Genomic DNA, 22,924 nt, shown 5'->3' on the forward strand with positions numbered 1-22,924 from the left:
AGGTGGTTTTTTTTTGTTTTTGTTTTTGTAAGTGAGAATACTGGAGTTCCCTGCTGGCCTAGTGATTAGGAGTCGGTACTTTCACTGCTGGGCCGGGTTAGATCCCTTGGGAAGGGGGGAGGGGACTAATATTCCCTAAGCCCTGGGCGAAAAAAAAAAAAAAAAAGTGAGTAGTAGTGCTAGGGCGGCAGACTAAAGGAGTTTGTATAGAGAGGCATGAAATCAAATGCAACGAATTCTGGGTAACTTAAAAAATATTTATTTATTTATTTATTTGGCTGCGTCAGGACTTAGTTGCTGCAGGATCTTCCTTGGGGAATCCGGGATCTAGTCCCCGGACCAGGGATGCAACCGGGGCCCCCTGCATTTGGAGCGCGGAGTCAGCCACTTGGGTGGATCTTGAACTGGGGAAAAAAAAAGTAGTGTGTGTGTGTGTGTGTGTGTATGTATGAGAGAGAGAGAGAGACCTTTAGGGACAACAAAGGAAATTTAAATATGGACAGTATATTGGATTTGACTGAAACGGTATAAAATTTCTTGCATGTCCTAATGGTGAAGTATTTAGGGATTAAGCAGTGTTGTTTGCAACTCTCCAATCGTTCAGGGTGAAAAAAAAACCTATACAGTGAGAGAGAACGCAAATATTGTAAAATGTTAGTATTTAATTTAATGCAGAGTATACAAGTCTTCAGTCGGTTTATACATTTTCACACTAAAAAGCCGGGTTTTAAAAAACAGAAGTGCAAAACTTTACTTCCTTCTGACGGCAGAGGTTCACGTGAACAGAAAGAATCAGCACCCTGAGAAGACTCTTCCTTGGCTCTTAAGTTTCTCTTTACAGCAGAGCCGACCTCGAGGCCGTAGGAGGCGTCACCCAGCCCCGGCAGCCCCCACCCCGCCCAGCGTGGAGTTCCGGAGTTCAGTCCTTGCGCTGCCAGTTCGCCGCCTGCTGCCGGGGGCGCGGCCTGGGCGTGGCCTGTACGGGGAACGGCCAATGGGGGCCGAGGCTTCGGGCGGCCCCACCCATGGGGCGGGGCTCCGCGTGGGCTCCTGGTCCGCCCCCGCCTGTCCTCAGCCCTTTTTTTCCAGGTCCCCAGCGGCCGGCGGCTCGGGTTGCTGCTGAGCCCGGGCAGGAGGAGGTGCAGGGCCGCCGGCGCCGCCGCTGCCGGGTAAGTGCCTGAGCTCCTGCCGCGGCCGCGCCGGCCGCTCCGCGCCTGCTCCGGGTCGCCCCCCCTCCGGCCCGTCCCCCCCACCCCCCCATTGCCCCGCGGCTCCCAGAACCACTGGCGCGGGACTCCGGGCCCCAAGGCGGCGGCGCCCCGCCTCCGGTCGGCCGCGGCCGGGGAGAGCCCCGGCGCGGGCGGGCCTGCCCAGGGCCTGCCTCCGCTCTCAGGCTCGCGTGCGGGGCGCGGCTCGGCGGGACGCGAGACTCCGGGGTGGGCCCGGCTCCTCGGGCTGCCGCTGCCTGCGGTCGGGCCGGTTCTGCAGGAGCGCCGGCCCCCGGCCCTTATCGCTGGGCGGCACGGGGGGGGTTATTTCCCTTCCAGCGTCACCGAGGTCAGGTGTGAGGCCCGTGTGGCCTCCCGGCGTGCGCGCCCTTGCCGCCGAGGTGCGTTTCGCCTGCTTCTGCATCCCTCGCACCTGCGGGTCGTGCAGAGCCTGCAGCCCGGGCGCCGGTGAGCTGCGCGGTCGGGTAAGGGGCCCTCCATACTTTGCATTGCTGCTGGGACACGCCAGGTTAGCTCACGTTCTCCCAGCAAATGGATTCGAAAGTTAATGCAGCTCTGGATTTTAGCTTAATTCTAGGTGTAATGTTGCGTAAAGCACGAAGTGGCACGTGTAAAGCAGTTGCGATGACATTGTTGTTCCTGCGCAGGAATAGCAAAACGTGTCAGACTGCCCTGCAAGAATCGAGATTCGGCCTCCTCCTCTGGCGAGGCAAGCTGAAAGGCGTGAATTCTGTGCTTGACGTCGCTGCTGCCAAGCTTTGTGACCGTAGACTCAGTTAATTCACGGGGAATAAGATAGATTTCTAAGATTCCTTTTAAATCCCACGTTTCATTAGTCGCAAGAGCTTATTTTTCGTCCCGTACCTTTACAAAGAATAAGAAATAGGAAAAGGCCATGAAGGGCAGCCCTGCGGGGAACAAAGATTTATGAGCACATAGAAGTTTAGAGACTGGGTTGCAGTTTAAGATTGCGGGCTGAAAAGGGAGCCCAGTAAAAGTGAAAACTTCTCCCGCATTAATTATGTAAGAGAAACTTGGAAAGCTTTCAGAAGTTGCAGCAGCAGTTACTGCTTTTAATTTTCTCTTTCTGCAGCTGTGTAGACGAGGTAAGGTGAGAATAAATGCTAAGTTGTAGAAAATGTAGTAGAGAGGATGTGTGACTTAGCATATATCTTAAGTATAGGGGGAATCCTTTGGAATTCTTAATTTGTATAGACATTTCCGCTCAGGAAACACTTTTTTTGTTACATAGATTAAAAAAAAATGGTATATTGCCCTCAGGAAAATCTTACATTAATTTTGAATATGTCGATTTTCTACCCTCCCACCTACAGCTTTTTATTGTATTATTATTATTTGCACCAGTATTTTTAAATAAATAAGTAAATAGCGTTTGGCTTTGCAGTACACAGAGGAAGGATCTCCTCAGGGAGAGCTCAGTTTATTTCATAGCTGTGTGACTAGGCGAAGTCACTTTCCCTCTCAGGCTGTTTTGCCTCAATTGTGAAATGTGATAATGATACCTATTTCATAGGGTGGTGAAGGTTAAAATCCTTCATGTGGAAAACATATAGCAGTGCCTGACGTGTCAGGTGTTAATAATGACAGTAGCCTCCGGGATTTAGTTTGGCTAGAAGGTAGGGCCCAAAGGGGAGAGCAAAGTGGCAGGTAATCAGCAGCCACTTCAGTGCTGGACGCTGGAATTTTTGCAAGCTGTAAGCGCTTCCCCGGGTCTCAGGCTGAGCTGCTGCTCGAACACTGGTGATTGCTAAGGGACACATCAATCTCCCTGACTGTGTTGGCCTGTCAGTCTTGGCGCGTGAGTCAACTTGGGATTTTTCCAAAAAATTGAGCTAGCAAGTTAAGGAATGTGTGTGTGAGGAGAACCCCTCAAAGAGAGCTCAAAAACAAAGAAATGGTTTAGTTCACAGAGATTTCAGCCCAGGATAACTGAAGCCCTGTCACAGCTTCCTGTGGCCAGTACAGCTTACTGGACATTTGGTCTCCTCTTCCAGTATTAACCAGAACCTTTTCTTATTTAGATGGTTGACCAATAACTGATACTGTCTGGTTGTTATTTAAACCAAATTATTCTTTTTTTTTTTCTTTTAAACCAAATTATTTTCTATTTGTCTCTGCAAACAGTAACCTGGAAAGGCACGGTAGTCTTAACTGCTCAGGAATCTAGTCCTAGCTTTGGGAAAGGAAAAGAGAAGAGCCCCAGAGTTATTTTTACCCTCTTAGTTAACTTTTAAACATTGTAGTTGAGTAGAAAGTACTTTCTCACAGTTTAACCAGGGATACTGGGGAGGGGACCCTCCTTTGTGGAAGGTAAGTTGTTGTGGGGGTATATCTGAATAGGAACTAATGGGTGTGTGCTTCATCCCCTGTGATTCAAAACCCTGGGAGGCAATTCCACAGCAAAGTTGAGCTCTACTTGAATATTTGCATGTAAGTGTAACCCAGAGCCTCTGGGTTTTAATATTAAAACTCACTAAAAATTTAATATCAAAACCAACAGAAGAAAAAGTAGCCAGATCTCATTAAACTTAAACTGGCAAAATGAAAGTATTGGCAGGAAATGAGAAAGTTAATGGGTGAGATGGCGTGAAGTCTTATATGTCAATGTAGTTTTTAAAAAATGTTTTTAATTAGAGATCAGAAGTTATAATCCCATTTCCCCATATACTTTTACTGACATTTTAGAGGATCTTGTGTGCATGTGTTTATTTTGTATGTATACATTTATGTATATACACTGTAGGAAAAAAAATCACTACTACTAAATAAGATGAATGCAAAGAAGAACCGACTATAATGTCATCACTACCTAAGCAGCTACCTGATTTTAAGTGATAAGTGTTCCAAGGCCATCATTTATTTGACTCACTGATGCTTGGGATGTCCCTCATTCAGTGGGTGGGGCCCTGTGTGTGTACTTTTGAGAAGCTCTTCAGCCAGGTTAGGAACTACTACTAAGGAGTCCTGTGTTCCACACAGATACTTGATGCACGTATAGTGTCACAGCCAAGAAAATAATCATAGAGGCTGGGGGAGAGGGAATGGAGAGGAACTGCTTAATAGTTTCCTTTTGGGGTGATGGAATATTTGGGGACTAGATAGAGGTGGTGGTTGTACGACATTGGAATGTACTAAGTGCCACTGAATTATTTGCTAAAATGGTTTATTTTGGTTTTTGTTTGTTTGTTTTTGGCCGAACCGCTGGGCTTGCAGGATCTTAGTTCTCCAACCAGGGACTGAACCTGGGGCCCCTGAGTGAAAGCACTAAGTCCTAACCACTGGTTAGGAATTCCCTGGTTTATTTTGTAGTATGTGAATTTCACCTCAGTAAAAAAATCTCTAGGGAAAATATGGATACTGTCTTTGTGTATTGGAAAATACTATACTGTGTATTGGAAAAATTAATTATCATTGTTTAGACTGACTACGTTCTGAATATATATTTTTCTCTTAAGACTTTTAAGCACATGTTTATTGTTTCTAAGGTACATCTTATCGGTAGTACCTTTTCGAAGCTGCTTGGTAATATTTTCTCCTTAATGAAAATGCCATCACTCCCCTTTTTGATTATGTACAGCTTCAGGTGGCAGCAAAAAGAACACTAAACTTGGGATCAAAAAATTTGGGGGCTGGACATATCTACCGAGGTACAGTAAACGGCAGCATGCTGCAGTATATTGATATAAAAGAACAAGGGAAGGTTCCATTGTGAACTGCTAAGTGGGCGAACCTCTTTCTTCCCCCAGAATACTCCATGCTGTATTTGAGTCTCCAGCAAACAGGCCAACTCATGAGCCGGGCTCAACCTTTATACTAAATATTGGCATAACTTCTTATTTTTTGATTGAAAATAAATAGAAAAAGACATTCTAATATTTTCTAAAAAAAAAAAAAAAAATTTGCTGGCTGGAGGTTCAGTTCTGCCCCATCAGCCATGTGGCCTTGGACAAGGTATCTTCCTGGAACTGGATTTCCTAGTTTGTTTTTCTGTCCTATCCCAAACTCATGGGGGGATCCACTGACATCATTTATATCGAACACTTTTGTAATGGCAAGTTATACTACTTCCGAATGCCACTGTTATGTAATTATTGCTTTGTTTTTTAAATTGGACTCAGCAAAATCCAAGAATGGGTTGAGGACAGTAATGAATGATTGGATTTATTATTAATGTGTTTTACAGTCTGTAACTTAGTGTTAATCATTATCTTAGTTATGAATTAGTAAGGCTAAGAATTAAGTGCAGATATTAAAGTTTTTCAAGGATAATAGGTGAGTTTTCGGGAACAGGGCTTGTTCTTTGGTACTGAGTTACATATACCGTGGTGATTTTTTAAAAATTAATTTACTTATTTATTGGCTGCGTTGGGTCTTCATTGCTGCACACAAGCTTTCTCTAGTTGAGGTGAGCGGGTACTACTCTCGTGGTGCATGGGCTTCTCATTGCGGTGGCTTCTCTTGTTGTGGAGCACGGGCTCTAGGTGCATGGGCTTCAGTAGTTGCGGCTCGCAGGCTCTAGAGCACAGGCTCAATAGTTGTGGCGCATGGACTTAGTCGCTCCGAGGCATGTGGGATCTTCCCAGACCAGGGCTTGAACCCAGGTCCCCTGCATTGGTAGGCAGATGCTTAAACACTGCACCACCTAGGAAGTCCCAATGATGATTTTTAAGTTCCATGCTTAAGCAGCCTTCTACCTTACTCATATGTAACCACTTTGAATTTGGTTATTGTCTGTAAATGAGGAACAGATACGAGTATGTCTATTAGGGTCCCCTTTGAGTTCCTGTGTCTTCTCTTGGTTTAAGCAAGTCCCTTGGCCATGTTGTGAACTGACATTCTTGGCAGTAGTGATTTACGGTAGATTGCCTGGGAAATACAGACTTGGGAAAACTCCCCAAATGTGTGTCGTAAAAACATTGGGTGTATTGCTTGCCAGTGACTATAGTAAATTAGAATTTTGTTTTAAACTGACAAGAATTAGAGTTGATAGTATATACACAAAAGTGTGCTGATTTCCATGTGTCTTCTGTTAATGGGTGCAAGGCCAGATTTGCCAACTGAAATTGCATAAAGCTGCAGAACACATAATGAATGTGGGGGACCTGGCTGTGACAGGTGCATGAATATATGTCGCAGTGAATGAGGACCTGTAGAGGGAAAGGAGGATGGAAGGCAACATTATTTGTGTCTTTTTTGTGCTAGTTTTTTTTGTTTGTTTTGTTGGGTTTTTTTTTTTTTTTTTTTTTTTTTTTATGTGGACCGTCTTTTTAAAAGTCTTTATTTAGTTTGTCACAATATTGCTTCTGTTTTATGTTTTGGTTTTTTTGGCTGCCAGGCATGTGGGATCTTAGTTCCCCGACCAGGGATTGAACCTGCGTGCCCTGCATTGGAAGGCAAAGTCTTAATCACTGGACCACCAGGGAAGTCCCTGCGCTAGTTTTAAAAAATGTATTTAATTTCCACAATAGGCCTGAAAGCTAGGCATTTTATTTAGCTTAGAGAGTAAAGGTATAGACTCTACCCCTGATTGGTTGTGTTGGCTGCTTCAGTGATGATGGTGATGGAGGACTTAAAAACCTGGAGGTTAACAGGAACTTTACTGGGAAGGAGGTGATGAGGCTCTGGCCCCATAGTCTGCCTGTTTCCTTCATCCCAAGCCGCCTCACAGCTAGTAACATAATATGGGTAAGAGAAGAGAGCTAACATTCATAGAGTGTAAACTACAGGTATATTTTGGTCATTTTAAGTAATTAGCATTTTTAGCTTGTGACACACTGGGTTGTGTCATTTTTCTGCTCATGTGTATCTAAAAGACTCCAGTACCTCCTGGGAGGGACTCACTAAGACAATGGCAAGCAAATAGCAAATATTTATTGAGTGAAGAAGAACAGATTTAAGGCAAAGTGGACCACCCAGAAAATCGCCTCCATTGTACTACACTAAACACATACATGCATATCACGATATCAATATATTGGATTACTTAAGGCCTGGGTGAGAATTAAGGCAACTGATCAAGTGATTTGGGGTTTAGGAGATGGGGTGCTTTGCTTATAAGGTGAGGATCATCTTGGGAATTGTGTATGTGTGTATACATGTACGCGCGATGAGGTGAGGGTGTTCAGTGGTAGCATCTGGTAGCACTCTCTCCAAGTGAAACACAAGTTTAAAAACGAAACTGCCCATGTGAGAAGTTGCAACATTGAAACGTGTTACTTTTGTGTCCAGGAAAAACCCTGTTGGAGGCTATGCTTCTGTGAAGGAAAGGAGAAGGGACAGCGGTGAGCATGTCGGCCCTGAACTGGAAGCCCTTCGTGTACGGAGGCCTGGCCTCCATCACGGCGGAGTGCGGTAAGGAGCCCAGGGCGGAGGCCGGTCAGCTGCCTGCGGCGCGCCGTGAGGTTCATGGCTGTGATAATCGGGTGTCGTAAAACTTACAGTGGGGATGTAGTTCAAGCACAAAATGTGAGATTATGAAACCCTTAATCTCAGAATTCAAAATTTCTTTCTTCTTTTGGGATGCGCTTAAGACAGAATGTTTTAGGTTGCTTATTAGCAGTTTAGAGTTCAGAATTCAATGGGGAGGAAGGTGAACCTGTTGCTCAAATGGAAGTTTCACCGTTGACATTGAACCATGGTTGGATGACACCTGTCCCTGTTCTCCTTGTCCTTTATCCCCCTGCTTTGTCACTGTTAACACATTTGGCTGTAAAGAGGTTTAGGGAACCCCAAGGCTTTTCTGAGCCAGAGGGAGTGACGGTCGTGGCGCCATCACGGTCTAACCGTGCGCATGGCCCATGTCCTGCTGGTGACTTTCTCATCAGCTCGCTTCCAGTCAGATCCTGTTCGTTCCTTTGTTCCCTGAATCATTCATTCAACACGTGTTGATGGGAATTCCCTGGCAGTGCAGTGGTTAGGACTGTGCGCTTTCAGTGCCCAAGGGCCCCGGTGCGCTCCCTGGTTGGGGAACTAAGATCCCACAAGCTGTGCGGCTTGGCCAAAAACAAAACAAAACACATGTCGATTGAGATGCTGCCGAGGTGCTGGGCTGAGTCACTGAGTCGCTGCTGTCCTGGGACAGAGGCTGCCCCGGAGGAGCCAGTAGGGACCAGGCTGAGGCGTTGAGGCACGTTAACCTCCCACCCACCACCGGCTTAGGCTCCCCATGTGGATTCACGATGACTCGAGGTTACTGTGCATGGGTGTATAGGTTTGGATGGACTCTTAGGTACTACATGAAACATTTTTACCTACATTAACAGAGTCACTTTTAGGCTGTAACACACAAAATAAGAAGCTCCTTTAGAAAACACATTTATCTCCATTCATATGGAACCCAGTATTAGCCTTCATGTGAAAAATAGTAACTTACGTTTTATTTTTATTTTATTATTATTTTTTGGCCACACTGCACGGCTTGTAGGATCTTAGTTCCCCGACAAGGGACGGAACCTGGGCCCTGGCAATGAACGCACCAAGTCCTAACCACTGGACCACCAGGGAATTCCCAGTAACTTATATTTTAAAATGGATTTTCTGTGTGTGTAAATCATTCCATGTACCACTTTTGAGAGCAGTGCGGCCTCTTCAGATCCTATGTAGAATAAGATGGGACATAAATAAAAATGTACAGGAAAAAAAATACAGTTATGCATTTAAAAAAAATTTTTTTTAAATCTTTTGGGTTCTAATTTCTTTTAATAGGAAAAAGATTGCAAAGTCTCTGCCATTTCTTAATTCTATTTCTTAGTTTACATTACAGTCTGAATGTTTTCTCAGTAATATATCGCTGTGTATCCTTTGTTTAGTGGAATTTCTTTCAAGTGAAACCTTTCCTTCTTAAAAATTTTAAGGTACATTTCCAATTGATTTAACCAAGACACGGCTCCAGATTCAAGGCCAGAAGAATGATGCAAACTATAAGGAAATCAGATATCGAGGAATGTTGCACGCGTTAGTGAGGATAGGCAGAGAGGAAGGCCTGAAAGCGCTGTATTCAGGGTAAGTAGACCTTCATGTGTTTATGTTTCACTGTTGACCTTTCAAATGAACAGACTTCACACTAAGACTTCATAGAGAAAAACTACAAGTTTTGGGGTGTATTTATGAATTCTGTTCATAAAGAGCACATAGCAATGGTTATTTTTCTTTTTTCATTTTTCATTTCAACTTTATTTTCTATGTATGTGTTTTATGTAGTGAATGTTGTGGTGAAACTATGTTTTTATTATATTCAAATACAGATAATCATGTAAAAATTAGGTTTGTTGTAAAAACATTCTGTAATTTAGTTTTTCACTTGGAAAATAGCCCTTCCCCTTGGTCATTCTGAATTACTGAGATTTTTGCTATAATGAAAATGATACGGTATTCTCCGTGGGTAAGAGCTTCAGTGAACAGCTTTTGTTTAATCCAGCATTTAATGAACAGTGAGCTGCAGGCGCTGGATAGGAAAGTGAATAAGACGGGGCCCTGCCTATGTCGGTCAGAGTCCCTGCAGGAAACAGAATTCATTCGGGTGGTTTAAATGAAGGGAGATTAATGATATCTTAAGGGTTGGCTGCTTAAGGGTCAAGGGAACAAATGAGGGATTTTGAGGTACCTAGAAACTAGCTAAGTGGGAAATTGTTACCAGTGCTGGGACCTAAGGGACAAGACAGGAATGGTGTCAGCAGAGCCTACTGGGGCTGGAGCCTTGAAGGAGCCAACAGGAGTTGTTGCGGGATGCTTTGCTAGTGCCCAGGGAGAGGAAAAAATACCTCCACTTCTTCCTCCTCCCTCCCTTCCTCTCTCCCATCTTCTACTGGCTGAATCTGCCTGGAATCAGCTGGCAGGGGAGCCAAGTGGTATCGTCCATGGCGCCAGCCTCGGCGCAGGGCAGGACAGAAGGGTGACACTAGATCTGGGAGGGTGCATGGGAATCAGCTGCAGTCCCTGCCCTGAAGGAACTGTGATTTAATGGGGGCTGCAGATGTGGAAACAGGATTACAGTGGAGTCTGCTAAGTACTAGAGTCTGGTTGAGGCAGGGGGTCAATCCCAGACTGTGGGGACAGGAGGAGGCCAGTTTTCTGGAAAGCTACTCGATCCAGGAGGCCCTGGATCTGATCTTGAAGGACCAAGAGGAGTTAGCTCGGTGAAGTTAGAGGGGAGCTCTGTTCCTACAGAGCCAGTAGTATGTGCGGGAGAGGACAGCACATTCTAGAAACTGCAAGTGGTTCAGCATGGATTTAGCATGGGAGTTAGTGTGTAGCAGGAGATGGAGCTGTAATAAGGAGTCAGGACCTGGACGACCTCAGGTCGTGCTAAGTAAGCATCTTGATTTTGTTCAGGACACCAGGTCCAGGTCCCAAACTGTTGCCTCACAGCCCTTCCTTCCACAGACCCCTGAAGGTTTTTGTCTTTTAGTTGAGCCAGTATTTTAAATATGAGAAGTTGAACATGAAAACCATTCAGTCTTCTCAAGAAAGCTAACATCTGGATCCACATTTGTTCGCTCATGGTAATAGTGGTGTTAAGGATGCTTTCTCTGGTTTACCAAACCTCTGGCACTCACATAGTGTAGGTGTGACGTTAGACCCACCCGCTTCACGCGCTCATAGTTTCTGCCCGGTACCTGTAAGCATGTGAGTTTACTACACCTGTGACAGAAGAAGCCGCTGAAGGGTTTTGAGTAGAGGGACTGACAGAATCAGGTTTCCATTGTAAAAAATGCCCGCCTGCCATGGGGAGAAAGGGAGACAGTGTCAGTGGAAGTGGGCTGACACCTAGGAAGCAGAGATGAAGATCTGACCTGAGGCGTTGTCTTGGGGGTGGAGAGAAAGAAGACAGGCTGTTTAGGGCAGAGGATTGACACAGTGTGTGACCTCATACATGAAGGGTGGTGGGGAAGGAGTCTCTTTCTGGTCTGGCCAGTGTGCAGATGGAGGTTCCATCTCTTGGTCTGGGACATAGAAGGGGAGCGTGGATTGTTTAGAGAGGGAGGGTAGTTCAGCATGGGACACTTGCTCTGGTGGTAGGTGTAGGACATGTGCATTGAAAAGTCTGGGAAGCAGCTGGAAATGCATCTTGGGATCAGTGTTGGAAACAAGAATTTAAGAGTCGTCAGTCTTTGGACAGTTAAGCCATGTGAGTAGATGAGCTTATCTGGGCGGAGTATGTGTGCAGCAAGGAGAGAGGAGAAGAAGGACAGAATGGCTGGGCCCCCCAGCGGACAGAGGTAGGGTGTGCAGAGAAAGAAGAGGAGTGGGAGAGGGTGAGGTTGTGGCAAGCTCAGGGAGGAGACGGCTGCAAGCAGGACAGAGTGGACCACAGCAAGTACTACAAAGAGCCTGTCTAAAATGCTGATTGAAAAGCATCACTTAATTGAGCAACAGAGATGTCCCTTGGGCCCCTTTTGGTAAGGGGGGTATTGAGGGAGAGGGTGGAGGGAAGCGAGATTGCTGTCTGAGAAGGAGGTAGGAAGTGCGGCAGGAACGCCTGGGAGCGTGACGGCCACAGGGTGGTTCTGGGGTCAGGGAGGGTCCCGGAGGGGAGAGGGAATAACTGGAGCAGGGCTCTCAGGGAGGCGGGAGACGAGCTCCAGAGCAACCCTGGAGGCTGCTTGCAGAGGCCATATTTCACCAGGAGCTTTGTCCTGAGAAAGGAAAGCCCTCCCGTTACAACATGATTGGGCAAGTACAGCGCTGTGTTCACGTACGTTTTCATTGAGAATAAATACGAGGGGCTGAGCTATCACTTAGGGAACTGAAAACTTGCACACGTTTAACTGAACCCCTATATGCGTGTGTATATATGTATATATATGTATATACACACGCACACACACACACACAAGTATATGTGTGTGTGTGTATTTTTTTAATTAGTAAATTTGTTTTTTTTCTTTAAGAACTTCTGTTGAGATACAATTGACATACAATAAACTGCTTATATTTAAAGTGTACAATTTGATACTTTCGGGGGGCAGGGAGGGCTTCACCGTTGGCTTGTGGGTCTCAGTTCCCCAACCAGGGATTGAACCTGGGCCCTTGGCAGTGAAAGTGCTGTGTTCTAACCACTGGACTGCCAGGGAATTCCCAAGAACCCACCTCTATTTTTGCTGGCTTTTGAACTCTGAGAAGTCTGTGTACTGTAGTTTGATTGTGAAAGGCAGGTGCATGATGGCCTCTCTCGTGTGTGTCTTCTAGAGGCTTTTAAGTGGCTTTTTAGAATTTTTTGTCCCGTTGTCCTTTGGTTTGGCAGGATTGCCCCTGCGATGTTACGCCAGGCTTCCTATGGCACTATCAAGATAGGCACCTACCAGAGCTTGAAACGGTTATTTGTCGAGCGCCCAGAAGGTGAGTGGGGAATCTTTTTTTCTACTTGTGGACAGCAGGTAGGTTATTTGTCTTTTAAATCAAGTGGTTTGGGATTGATTTTTCTTGTTTGTGACTTCACTGCAGTTAAAAATGGAGCAGAGGGACTTCCCTGGCGGTCCAGTGGTTAAGACTCTGTGCCCTTCCAATGTAGGGGGTGTGGGTTCAATCCCTGGTTGGGGAACTAAGATCCCACATGCCATGTGGTGTGGCCAAAAAACAAACAAACAAAAACAAAACAAAAAACGGAGAACTCTAGGTTTTAAGTATAAATGAATTATGCTTAAAGCATGTCAGATATCAGCTGAATTTAGCGGGGTAACAGTTAAAAGGAGCAGTCTTACAAACATCTTAATGAGTTGTCCTTGTTTCCACAATGTCCAGACTAGAGGGTATGTTGTTACAGTTTTAGCCCATCTAAAATTCTCTAAAATCATAGGAATTATCACCTGTTTTTCAGGAAAGCAGTGACTACATTTCTTAGTATTAAGAACTCTAAGTTCTAATATTCTATTGCTGGTTGATCTCTTCGACTTTGCTTTACTCCACAGAAGTTTTTTTTTTTTTTTTTTTTTTTGGCTGCATTGGGTTGTCTTTGCTTTGCATGGGCTTTCTCTAGTTTTGGTGAGCAGGGACTACACTTCATTGCAGTGCACGGGCTTCTCACTGCAGTGGCTTCTCTTATTGTGGAGCATGGGCTCTAGGCTTGTGGGCTTCAGTAGTTGTGGCTTGTGGGCTCTAGAGCGCAGGCTCAGTGGTTGTGGCGCACGGGCCTAGTTGCTCCACAGCATGTGGGATCTTCCCAAACTAGGGATCGAACCCATGTCCTCTGCATTGGCAGGTGGATTCTTAACCACTGTGCCACCAGGGAATTCCTGCTATCTTTTTTTTTTTTTTTACAATGAGATGAACACCAGTCACTGTTGTGTGAGAGCGGTGAGGTTTTAAAAGTGCTTCGGGATATATTTTGAATGAAATTTGTATGATGTGCTTTAAAATTTTATCTCCACATTATCTCATAGGGTATCTTTTATTCTCCACCAGTTGGTATACTACCTCATGTTAATTACAGTGATCTGCATTTACACACAAAAGTGAATTGATAGATAGTTATTCTTGCATGATAATTCACGTTCGTTTTTAGGTATCAAGAAATTTTGCTGAGGGAATTCCCTGGTGGTCCAGTGGTTAGGACTTGACTCGGTGCTTTCACTGCTGGGGCCCGGGTTCAGTCCCTGCTTGGGGAACTAAGGTCCTGCAGGCTGCGCAGTGTGGCAATAGAATACAGTAAAGTAGAGTAAAGTAGAGTAGAGTAGTGTAGGGAAAAATAAAGTAAAAGTAAAGTAAAAGTGGAGTAAAAATGAAAATTAAAAGAAGTAATTTAAAAAAAATTGTGCTGAGCAAAATTCCTTCAGCCCTCAAAATCCCTACTCCTTTTAAAATTACTTGCTTCATTAAGCATGTATTTCTTCACGCTCTTAAATGAACAAGTGGTGTGTAAGTGAATTACATCTATATATGAGTTACTCATATGAACAGCTCTGTCTATATGAAAAGTCAAATAATATGTCTTTATTTGCAGATGAAACCCTTCTGATAAATGTGGTCTGTGGAATTCTCTCTGGAGTTGTATCCTCAACCATTGCTAATCCAACCGATGTTTTGAAAGTAAGCAGTGCTGTGTCTTATAGGCACACTCCACATTTTCTTATTGAGATCAACATTCAGATAGTGAAAATCTGTGAATATAACACATGCTATGAGCGTGTGAATCCGTTTACAGTTTAAGTGCCGTGAAGACTCAGAAACACGCACTAGGTGGACTTCTCACTGATACAAGATAAGCTCACAAGTAGGACCCATCTTTGGAGACTTTGGTAATTTTGGACATTTTGGTGATAAACCAGAAAAAAAAATTGGGCTTGGATGTATTTAAATTTCATTTTTCACTGAAAATCTGCCTTGTTTTATTAAAATATTAAAATTCATTAAAATAGATGGGCTGCAAGTTTTACATTAGTCTAGGCTGCACATTGATGCCTTTCTGAAGGCATTACGTTATCTATTAACTTGATTTCAGGAAATAGTAATGAAAACATTAACCACAATTAAACATAGCACATTAGATGAACTTGGCGACAGTAACAGGGATACAGCCTCCTTAAGTCCTTTTCGTAATAAGGCAAGTGCCTAACTAATTAAAGAAAAGCAAAATTAAGTGAGTTCCTGTTTGAATCCTCTCAAGTTTTTCCTTTCCTTCTCTCCCTCTCTTTTCCCCCATTATTTAAGCAGCATTCACTGTGTTTCTACCTTGTACCAGTTGGTGTACTATATGCTTACAATCCAAAAATGAGTAAGGCAAGGACCCTGCCTTCAGTCTTCAATAGGAGATCTTCTAATAGAAGATTCTGACAAAATCAAAATTGTGTACAGCATGGTATTGGATGCACTACAGTTACACAGGCGCAAATAGAACTACCAGGCCCTTTTGTCCTTAGTTTACCCTGTGCTGAGGTTAGGTTGCTAAGAGAAAAATATCCTCACTCCTATTAATCTCTTAAATGTATGTCAAGGCTACGGAAAGGCAATTCCTGCGTTTTGTTTTATTTCCATGTTAGCATGGCACTAACATTTCCCTTTAGAGTTAGAGGGTAATACATATGCTCCCTGAACCAAAATAAGGTACCGGTTTTTTAGTGAGAAGTCCCTTTTTATTCTTAAAAATGCAGAGAGCCACATGAAACGTTATTTTAATGTTGGAATCTTGGTCATGTGAATTCCGTGGCTGTTGTAAAGTTCACTTGTAAGTTCAAGTGTAACAGTGTGTGACGGGCACCACGTGGCCATCCTTTGGCCAGTACATCTGCATACCTTTTGGTTTGACTGGTTGGAAATAATAGTGACTTGGAGTAACTAATTTCAGAAATGTGCTTGGCTGTGCTTGGTGCTGCCAAGTACACTGGATACTCACTAACTAAGTTAAATCTTTAGAATTAACCATCATATCCTCTCTTTCCTACTTAGTAACCTAGAGGGAAATGTGCCATTTTCTTTCCTTTACAAAAGACTATTTAAAAAAAATAATTTCTTTTTGACACTTAATGAGCTACTATATACAAGACTCTGGACTCTACTAGATGTTTTTTGTTGATTCCAGTGCCTAAGAACCAATCCTTATAAATTTAAATTACCATTATAGTAATATTTATATTACAGTTTTTTTCTTTTAATGGTTATTAAACAACAGATTGAAATTTTTTTTAAATCAGCATTTGGGGCTAGTCTCTTTCTCACATTAGTCTTTAATCTCTAGATTCGGATGCAAGCACAGAACAGCACCCTTCAAGGAGGAATGATAGGCAACTTCATTAACATTTACCAGCAAGAGGGAACAAGAGGACTGTGGAAGGTAAGCTTGAAAAACAGACCCAACTGACTTAGTTCTCCTTTTTTAAAAAATTTATTTTTCCTGTTTTTATTATTTAATCCAAATAGTGTAATGGACTAAAGGAAGAAGAATGACATCTACCCTTGAAGAGATCTTCTTCCTTAATTTCCTTAATCTGTAAAATGAAAATGTCATGATTTTAAGTAAGGAGTATGTCATGATTTTAAAGTATCTTTTGAATAATTCATATGTGAGAAATTCTGTGAAGGTTGAATACTTTTTCTGTTTACTTTTTTATCCCCCCTGAGTTCTTATGGAGAAGAGGTTATAGTTACATTGGATTTTTTATTTGTATGGTTTCATGGCTCTTAAGTGAAGACTGTTTGGCAGGCACTGGTATGGAATGCTGTTTCCCAGTATTCTAGGGACTGTCAGTTCATAGAATAGATCCTAAAGGTCATCCAGTCCAGCCTTCTCTGTACATACAAGGAAACTGGAGGCTCTTGAGAGGTGACTCGTCCTGGTCAAGGTCGTACAGTTAGTGCCGGAATCAGAACTAGACTTCGGGACTTCTGACTTCTTATCCTCTGAATTTTTCTACTCTTGCACTCTACATTTCTACCTACCAGCAGGGAAATATAAAAATTGGCCATAGGTTGTGGGGAAGAGATATCTGACCGCTTATTATTTATATTTTTACCCAGGGCGTGTCCCTTACTGCTCAGAGGGCTGCTATTGTTGTCGGCGTGGAGCTGCCGGTCTACGACCTCGCCAAGAAGCATCTGATTCTCTCGGGCCTGATGGGAGACACTGTGTATACACATTTACTGTATGTTCATGGGCTTTTAAAAAATGAATATTTTAGGTGTCCCTGAGTTTAGGGTAGAAATTTGCTGCAAATTTATAGACATTTTAAAGAAAGTTTATTATAAAAGTATTCTCATATTTGAAAAATTATGATACAGAAGTAAACCAGGAAAAAGCCTAAGTGCTTATCTGTTTACATGGGTAACCGTTGTTGACTGTTTGATATGTACCTTCAGGTGTTTCCTGTGCATTTGCAAGTATGTCTGCAAAGGTATATTACATGTGCTTTATTATACAACTACAATCATGCTTGGCATCCTCTTACTTTTTATTTTTTTCTTCTTTATTGAGGTATAATTGGCAAGTAGAATTATACGATGTTCAAAGTGTACAATATGATTAGGTATACGTATACATTATGAAATTATTACCCCATCAAGTTAACACATCTGTCATTTTATGTGTGTGTGAAAACATTTAAATTCTACTCTTGTAGCAGATTTAAATTATATATAATACTGTTATCAGTTGTAGTCACCATGTTATACATTAGCTCCTTGGCCTTATTCGTCTTAATTCTGAAAGTTTGTGTGCTTTTATCAACTTCTTCCCAACCCCAAGCTCTGGCAACCACTTTTCTACTCTCTGTTTCTATGACATTTGGCAATTTTGGAGACTGTTCTGATTCCTATGACTTGGGGCGAGTGCTCATGACATTTACTGGGTAGAGGCCAGCGAGCTGCTAAACATCTTACAACGCATAGGACAGACGTCCACAGCAACGAATTATCTGGCCCAAAATGTTAGTAGTGCTGAAGCTGTGAAACCCTACTCTGAGTTCGTTGATACCAGGGCTGGTCTGTGGTAGTCTTGTGACTGAAAGGATAGGAGAACCCAGGGTCCCTGGTGGGCGTTACATTACAGTGAGGAAATCTCTTTCTCTGACCGCTAAGAACACTGTAGTTATGAGATGGCTGACATCACTCTGATGGTGATTCACAGGGGAACAGATAGGTACAGTAGATCATTCTTGGAGGACGTGCCTTTCTGTTTCTGTGATTCATTGACATTCCAGAACCTCAAAGGTGTTCTTAGCTGAGGCTGGAATTTATAAGCCAGTATAAACAGTGCTGGCATTTAAGAAGTCTGTGCAGCACTTTAGAATAAGGGCCTCATTCTCATACATTCTGCCTTGTTACCTGTTATGTAACCTAGTTTGGGAGGAGGCTGTTTTCTGGTAGGGGCTGCAGCTCCAAGATGTTCAACTTTTTGCTTTTTTGATGGTCTCTTCTTCGTAGTGCAAGCTTCACCTGTGGGCTGGCGGGGGCCCTGGCCTCAAACCCTGTTGATGTGGTGAGAACACGTATGATGAATCAGCGAGTGCTCCGAGGTGGCACATGCCCTGGCTACACAGGTACCTTGGATTGCCTGTTACAGGTGAGCGGGGGTGTCCGTCTGTACGTGGTTGTGAGTTCCTTTTGTGGCTCTTTGGCTTCCGTGTTGCCCTCTGAAGAGTTTCTTTTCATGATTTAAAAACACAACGGTTTAGAGCCTGACGAACCTGTGGGTCTGTCACTTGTCATCGTGTGACTTTGGTCAAGGTACAGACTCTGTACGCCTCAGTTTCCTCACAAGTGAAATGGGACAATAATAGCACCTGTGTCACAGGATTATTCTAAAAATCATTGAGATAATACCTACAAAATAGCATAGTGCCTGGAATAATGGTATGTAGAAACATTATATGCATTTATAATAATCGTAAACATTTATAATAATAATAATGATAAAGCCTTGTTAGTATAATAATAAGGGACACTGTGGTGGAATAAGACCACTTATTTTACTTAGTCTTCAAGATTCCAGTGCATTGCTTCAATCCATGAAACTGGCCCTCCAAATATTTATATGTATTTTATTTATATTTGCTTATTTAACTGAAGAAACATCTAAATTTTCAGGGCTAATATAACTAAGATGAGTGATGCTCTAAAGCCTTGAGATGGTACAGAGTCTTTGCCACACAGTTTATAAACACAAAATCTACATGACTATTTAGAAATGAAAGTTCATTTTTCTTGTATCTCTCCTCTGCTGTGAAGGGTGGGAACATAGTCATTTTCTGCGATTATAATAGAACTGTGTCCCCTTCCAGAGTGTGTCACCTTCTTGTTGAGTCAGGTGGAATGAATATCCTTTATTCGGGCATCTCTCAAAGGAACACATGAATTTTACCGTAATTCTCAGTTTAAATATTTGGGCCTACTGCTCATGAGTAGGTGAAAGTTTGCGACTGCCACCCCTCGTGGATTGCCAGCCGCCAAAGATGAGGCACCACCTTTGTGGTGGCTGTTTCCCAGTACGATACCGGCACATCCCTGGACTTCAAATATTGCTTTAGTGAAACAAAGATACTTGATGTTATCCATCCAACAACATGAAATAGTGCTCTGAATTATGTCTTTACCACTCTTGCCTCCTTTTTTCATTTTGGACCTGTTGTGAGCCCATATGGCAAGGAGGCAGAAGTTTCTAGTTGAAATTAAATCTCATTTCTTATTCATCCAACTGTGGTTTGCTTTGGATGTGGGATGGTTTGGTACAAAGCCTTAGTCTGCACCTGTGTAGAAACCTCTAAAGAACAAAAAGAGGCACAAGGCAATGATTTCTTAAATAGTCCTTACAAACAGAATTTTATTTTTAAGAAAAATAGATCATTTCAGCCTGGCTACTGATTATTAATGCATATTGGACATAATTGGAAAGTGGGATGTTAACTGTATTTTTCCCTCTCCCTTATAACAGACATGGAAGAATGAAGGGTTTTTTGCTCTATATAAAGGGTTTTGGCCAAATTGGTTGAGACTTGGTCCTTGGAATATTATTGTATCCTTTTCTGTTGTTGTAGATCTGAACAAAGATATAGCTAAAGAGTGTTGTTTGCATGAAATGTCATGTTATTAATTATCATTTAAAGTAGGTTCTTATTCTTTTCAGTTCCTGTGATTCAAGACGTAACTATTCAGGTTCTTTTTCAGGAGGTATAAAGTCTCTGCTAGCCACTGTGAAACTTGGTTTAATGATAGTGTTATTGAAAGGCAATGATATCAATAAAAAGTTTGATTTAGACTCTGCTCTAGGAGCTGAGAGTGTTTATGATTTCACAGAGAGACAAGGATTGATTTTTTTTTTTTTTTTTTAAATGCCTAGCCACCCTTGGGAAGGATATGGTTTGGCAGCCGTGTTCTTGAATGCTTATTTTAGAAAGTGCCTAAGGAGGGACAGGAATTAGCTGCAGAATTATTTGGCTGATTAGCACTTTTTCGTGTATGCCAAAGTGGGAGGCAGGAAAGAAGTGGCCGTTTATTAGAAATGAAAGGGCAGAATTACAAAGTAGGGAACGTTGATTTGCACCATCCTTGCACCTCCCGCCCATGGAAGCTTGCGTACCGGCAGCCCTGAAAGACAGCTTCCGGAGGTTGCTGTCTGCCTCTTTCTCACAGTGTAAAGTCTTCCCCAAAGCCAGAAAAGCTAGCAGCTTGGATGTGATCTTAGATGCTTTCAGAGCTGATACAGGGGATTTACGCGTCTCAGTTGTGGTCTGTCTCTTCCAAGCTGACCTTGGGAAGGCTAATGGGGAGATCTTTGGAGGCTAGAGTTCCTCATGTTTAATCATGCGGTCTGCCTAGACGTGTTTGTTAGGAGGTGTGCTATTTGTGAGTCTGTTTTAATGTGTCAGGGTTAAGAGGGCATAAAATGTCAGCCTTAACTAGTACCTGCAGTTCTTTGTGACATATGAGCAGTTGAAGAAATTGGATTTGTGACACGTCAAGACTGCATGAGCCATCCCTCTGAAAATGCTCACTTCTGAAATAGCAAAGCTTCCTGTCTTTCCCACTGCCTCTCACTGCTTGGCCCGCCACAGATGCTGAGGTGTGAGCAACAGGTGAAGACTGGGTGAGCTCGGATTGCTGTGTCCCGGCATTGGGTGCTCTGCACCAGACATTTAGTGGCATAGACTGAATGTCCAAACACTAGTCCTTACCATTCAAGTGCCCTTCAACATCAAAGATAACATGAAATGCATGTTTCTTGCTAAAGAAAACTTGCAGGAAGATCAGGAACTGTGGACCGTTTCCTTCAGGGGAGAGGAACTCCTGATGCATCTCAGCTCATAGCTGCAACTCCCAGACTGTTCAAAAGAAGCTCCTTGGAACCATGGAATAGAGCCTCCAAGAGGGTGTTGTTGTTCCTGAACTTCTTGGGGGGGGGCTTTGGCTTCGTGTCCGCTGAAGAAATTCACACGTGGAGACGTGGTATAAACGGTGCAGGATAGAGATCCCTGTGATGGTGCCCTGCTTTGTAATTTCCTATTTTGGCAGGATATTTCACTTATAATAAGTGACTTTTTAAGCCTTTGACAACTCGACCTTTGTGAGGAATTGTTACAGAGTATTAATATCTAAACTCATGATGGTGTGAGAGGTTGGCTTGGAAGGTGGCAAAGTCTGTGGTGGTGGGAGGTGTTTTAAACTACTTCTGTCTTAGGTAATGTTTGTAATTTGCTGTTATTTTAGCAAAGTTTCTATTTCCAAATCTGTAGAATGGGGATAATAACATCTATTGATATTGAGGGTCAGGTGAAGAAAATAGTAGCTGCTACTACTTGACTTGTAGGATAAGTGTGTGTTTACATCATGCTGTCATACAGCCATCATCCCAGAATAAACAGTCCATGTGTATGGAAGAGAGTCATTGTATCATGGACTTCTCCTGAGTGAGATCCTTTGTGGAAGGCCTTGTGAAAGAAAGAGGTTAAGGTTTTATTATGTTTTCCTTAGCAAAATGTTGCAGGTGAATCAAAGAGTTGATTTTTCCAGACTTCCCAGGTTTTATTTTAGTTCTGGTCATGTTTGTTAAAATAGTTCCTGTCTTGGACTTTCTAATCAGTTTGGGTGGAAAATACTTGCTTGAAATGTGAACGGTGATTTTCTTTTTTTATATACCTACTTATCTACAGTCTGATAAGAGGTATATAATATCTTCCTTCTTTTCTTCTGAAGACAGGATACCATTCTTTTTCATCTTCATCTTATTTTTTTCAAAATAAAAAGTGATTCTGAGAGCCGCACGACCTTTACACTTCTAGAAGACAGCCCCAGGAAAGGGACTAAATTTAATATTTACTTGCTTACCTTCGATTCTACTTTTCGAGAATAAATACATACTCACAGGGGGGTCCAAGACAGACACCTCTGCAGTATATGCAGGTTCCCAGTTGGTCCAGCCCCTGGGCTGCTGCCTCCCTAGAAGCAGAATAGAAGGCACGCAGGTTTTTCTTGGGGATTGGGCAATTTTACTCCCAGTCACATTAACCTTGCTTTCTTTATTAATGCTGACTTTGAAAAAGGTTTTGTGAACCAGAATTTTAGTTCCAAAAATAAGAGCTCAGGCATGAAAGGAGGAGGGCAGAGGGGCAGGTAGGCATTGATTGCTTCAAGACTCAGGTGGAAGCCCGGTTCTCCCTGGCCGGTTCTGGATGTGACTCTGGAGAGCTCAGCACATTCAGGCCTCGCCCCTCATACCGTACCATATCTTTAGAGAGGAGATTCTTTTTCTTCTTACTAAAACATTCCATTGATATGGTAAGGACTTTCTATAGAAAGGCTTTTTCACTTTTGAGTTCCTTGAGTTTAAACGATGACTTTTTTATGAGGCACTCTTTTTTTTTTTAATGTAGAAAACGTTAAGTGTACGTATACTTCCTAAAACAGTAGAAGCAAGTTCGTTTTGAAGACCATGTAAAGACTGAATGTCATGCAGTATCCATTATATCAATTTATTCAAATATGTACATGTTCATACCAGGATGAAAGGAAAGCCAAACCTCACCGTAAAAGGTAAGCATGTTTTTAAGACAAAATTGTAGCATTTCTTCAGTGCAGATTTATTAAATACTGTATAGAACAGAGTCTTAACTTGTTTTGATTTTTTTCTGCTTCCTAAAAGAGTAATGCAGTTGTTGAAGCTTCTAACCAAGAAAGAACTTGAAGAACTGGGAGGCTTGGTCCCCTTGTTTCCAGGGCTGTGACTACAAGTCCCTCCGTCCCCTTGGGTATTGTTA

At 42.8% G+C, this 22,924-nt stretch overlaps 1 protein-coding gene across 2 annotated transcripts; it reads left to right on the forward strand.

The window, feature by feature from the left end:
* The first annotated feature begins 1,088 nt into the window (after positions 1-1,088).
* On the forward strand, positions 1,089-21,899 carry SLC25A30 (solute carrier family 25 member 30). Of its 2 annotated transcripts, XM_057707616.1 has the most exons (11): positions 1,090-1,169; positions 1,548-1,693; positions 7,479-7,601; positions 9,104-9,251; positions 12,493-12,587; positions 14,188-14,273; positions 15,919-16,014; positions 16,698-16,822; positions 18,099-18,237; positions 19,606-19,686; positions 20,583-21,899. In XM_057707616.1, the coding sequence occupies exons 3-11, from the start codon at positions 7,538-7,540 to the stop codon at positions 20,622-20,624; spliced, it is 876 nt and encodes a 291-aa protein (XP_057563599.1). In that variant the 5' UTR covers positions 1,090-1,169; positions 1,548-1,693; positions 7,479-7,537; the 3' UTR covers positions 20,625-21,899. The 2 variants fall into 2 exon arrangements, with proteins under 2 accessions (XP_057563598.1, XP_057563599.1); XM_057707615.1 differs by lacking the exon at positions 1,548-1,693 and having other exon boundaries at positions 1,089-1,169.
* The last annotated feature ends 1,025 nt before the right edge of the window (positions 21,900-22,924 follow it).

Source organism: Hippopotamus amphibius, chromosome 14 (genome assembly GCF_030028045.1).
Source record: "Hippopotamus amphibius kiboko isolate mHipAmp2 chromosome 14, mHipAmp2.hap2, whole genome shotgun sequence".
In the NCBI taxonomy this organism is placed as follows: Eukaryota; Metazoa; Chordata; class Mammalia; order Artiodactyla; family Hippopotamidae; genus Hippopotamus; species Hippopotamus amphibius.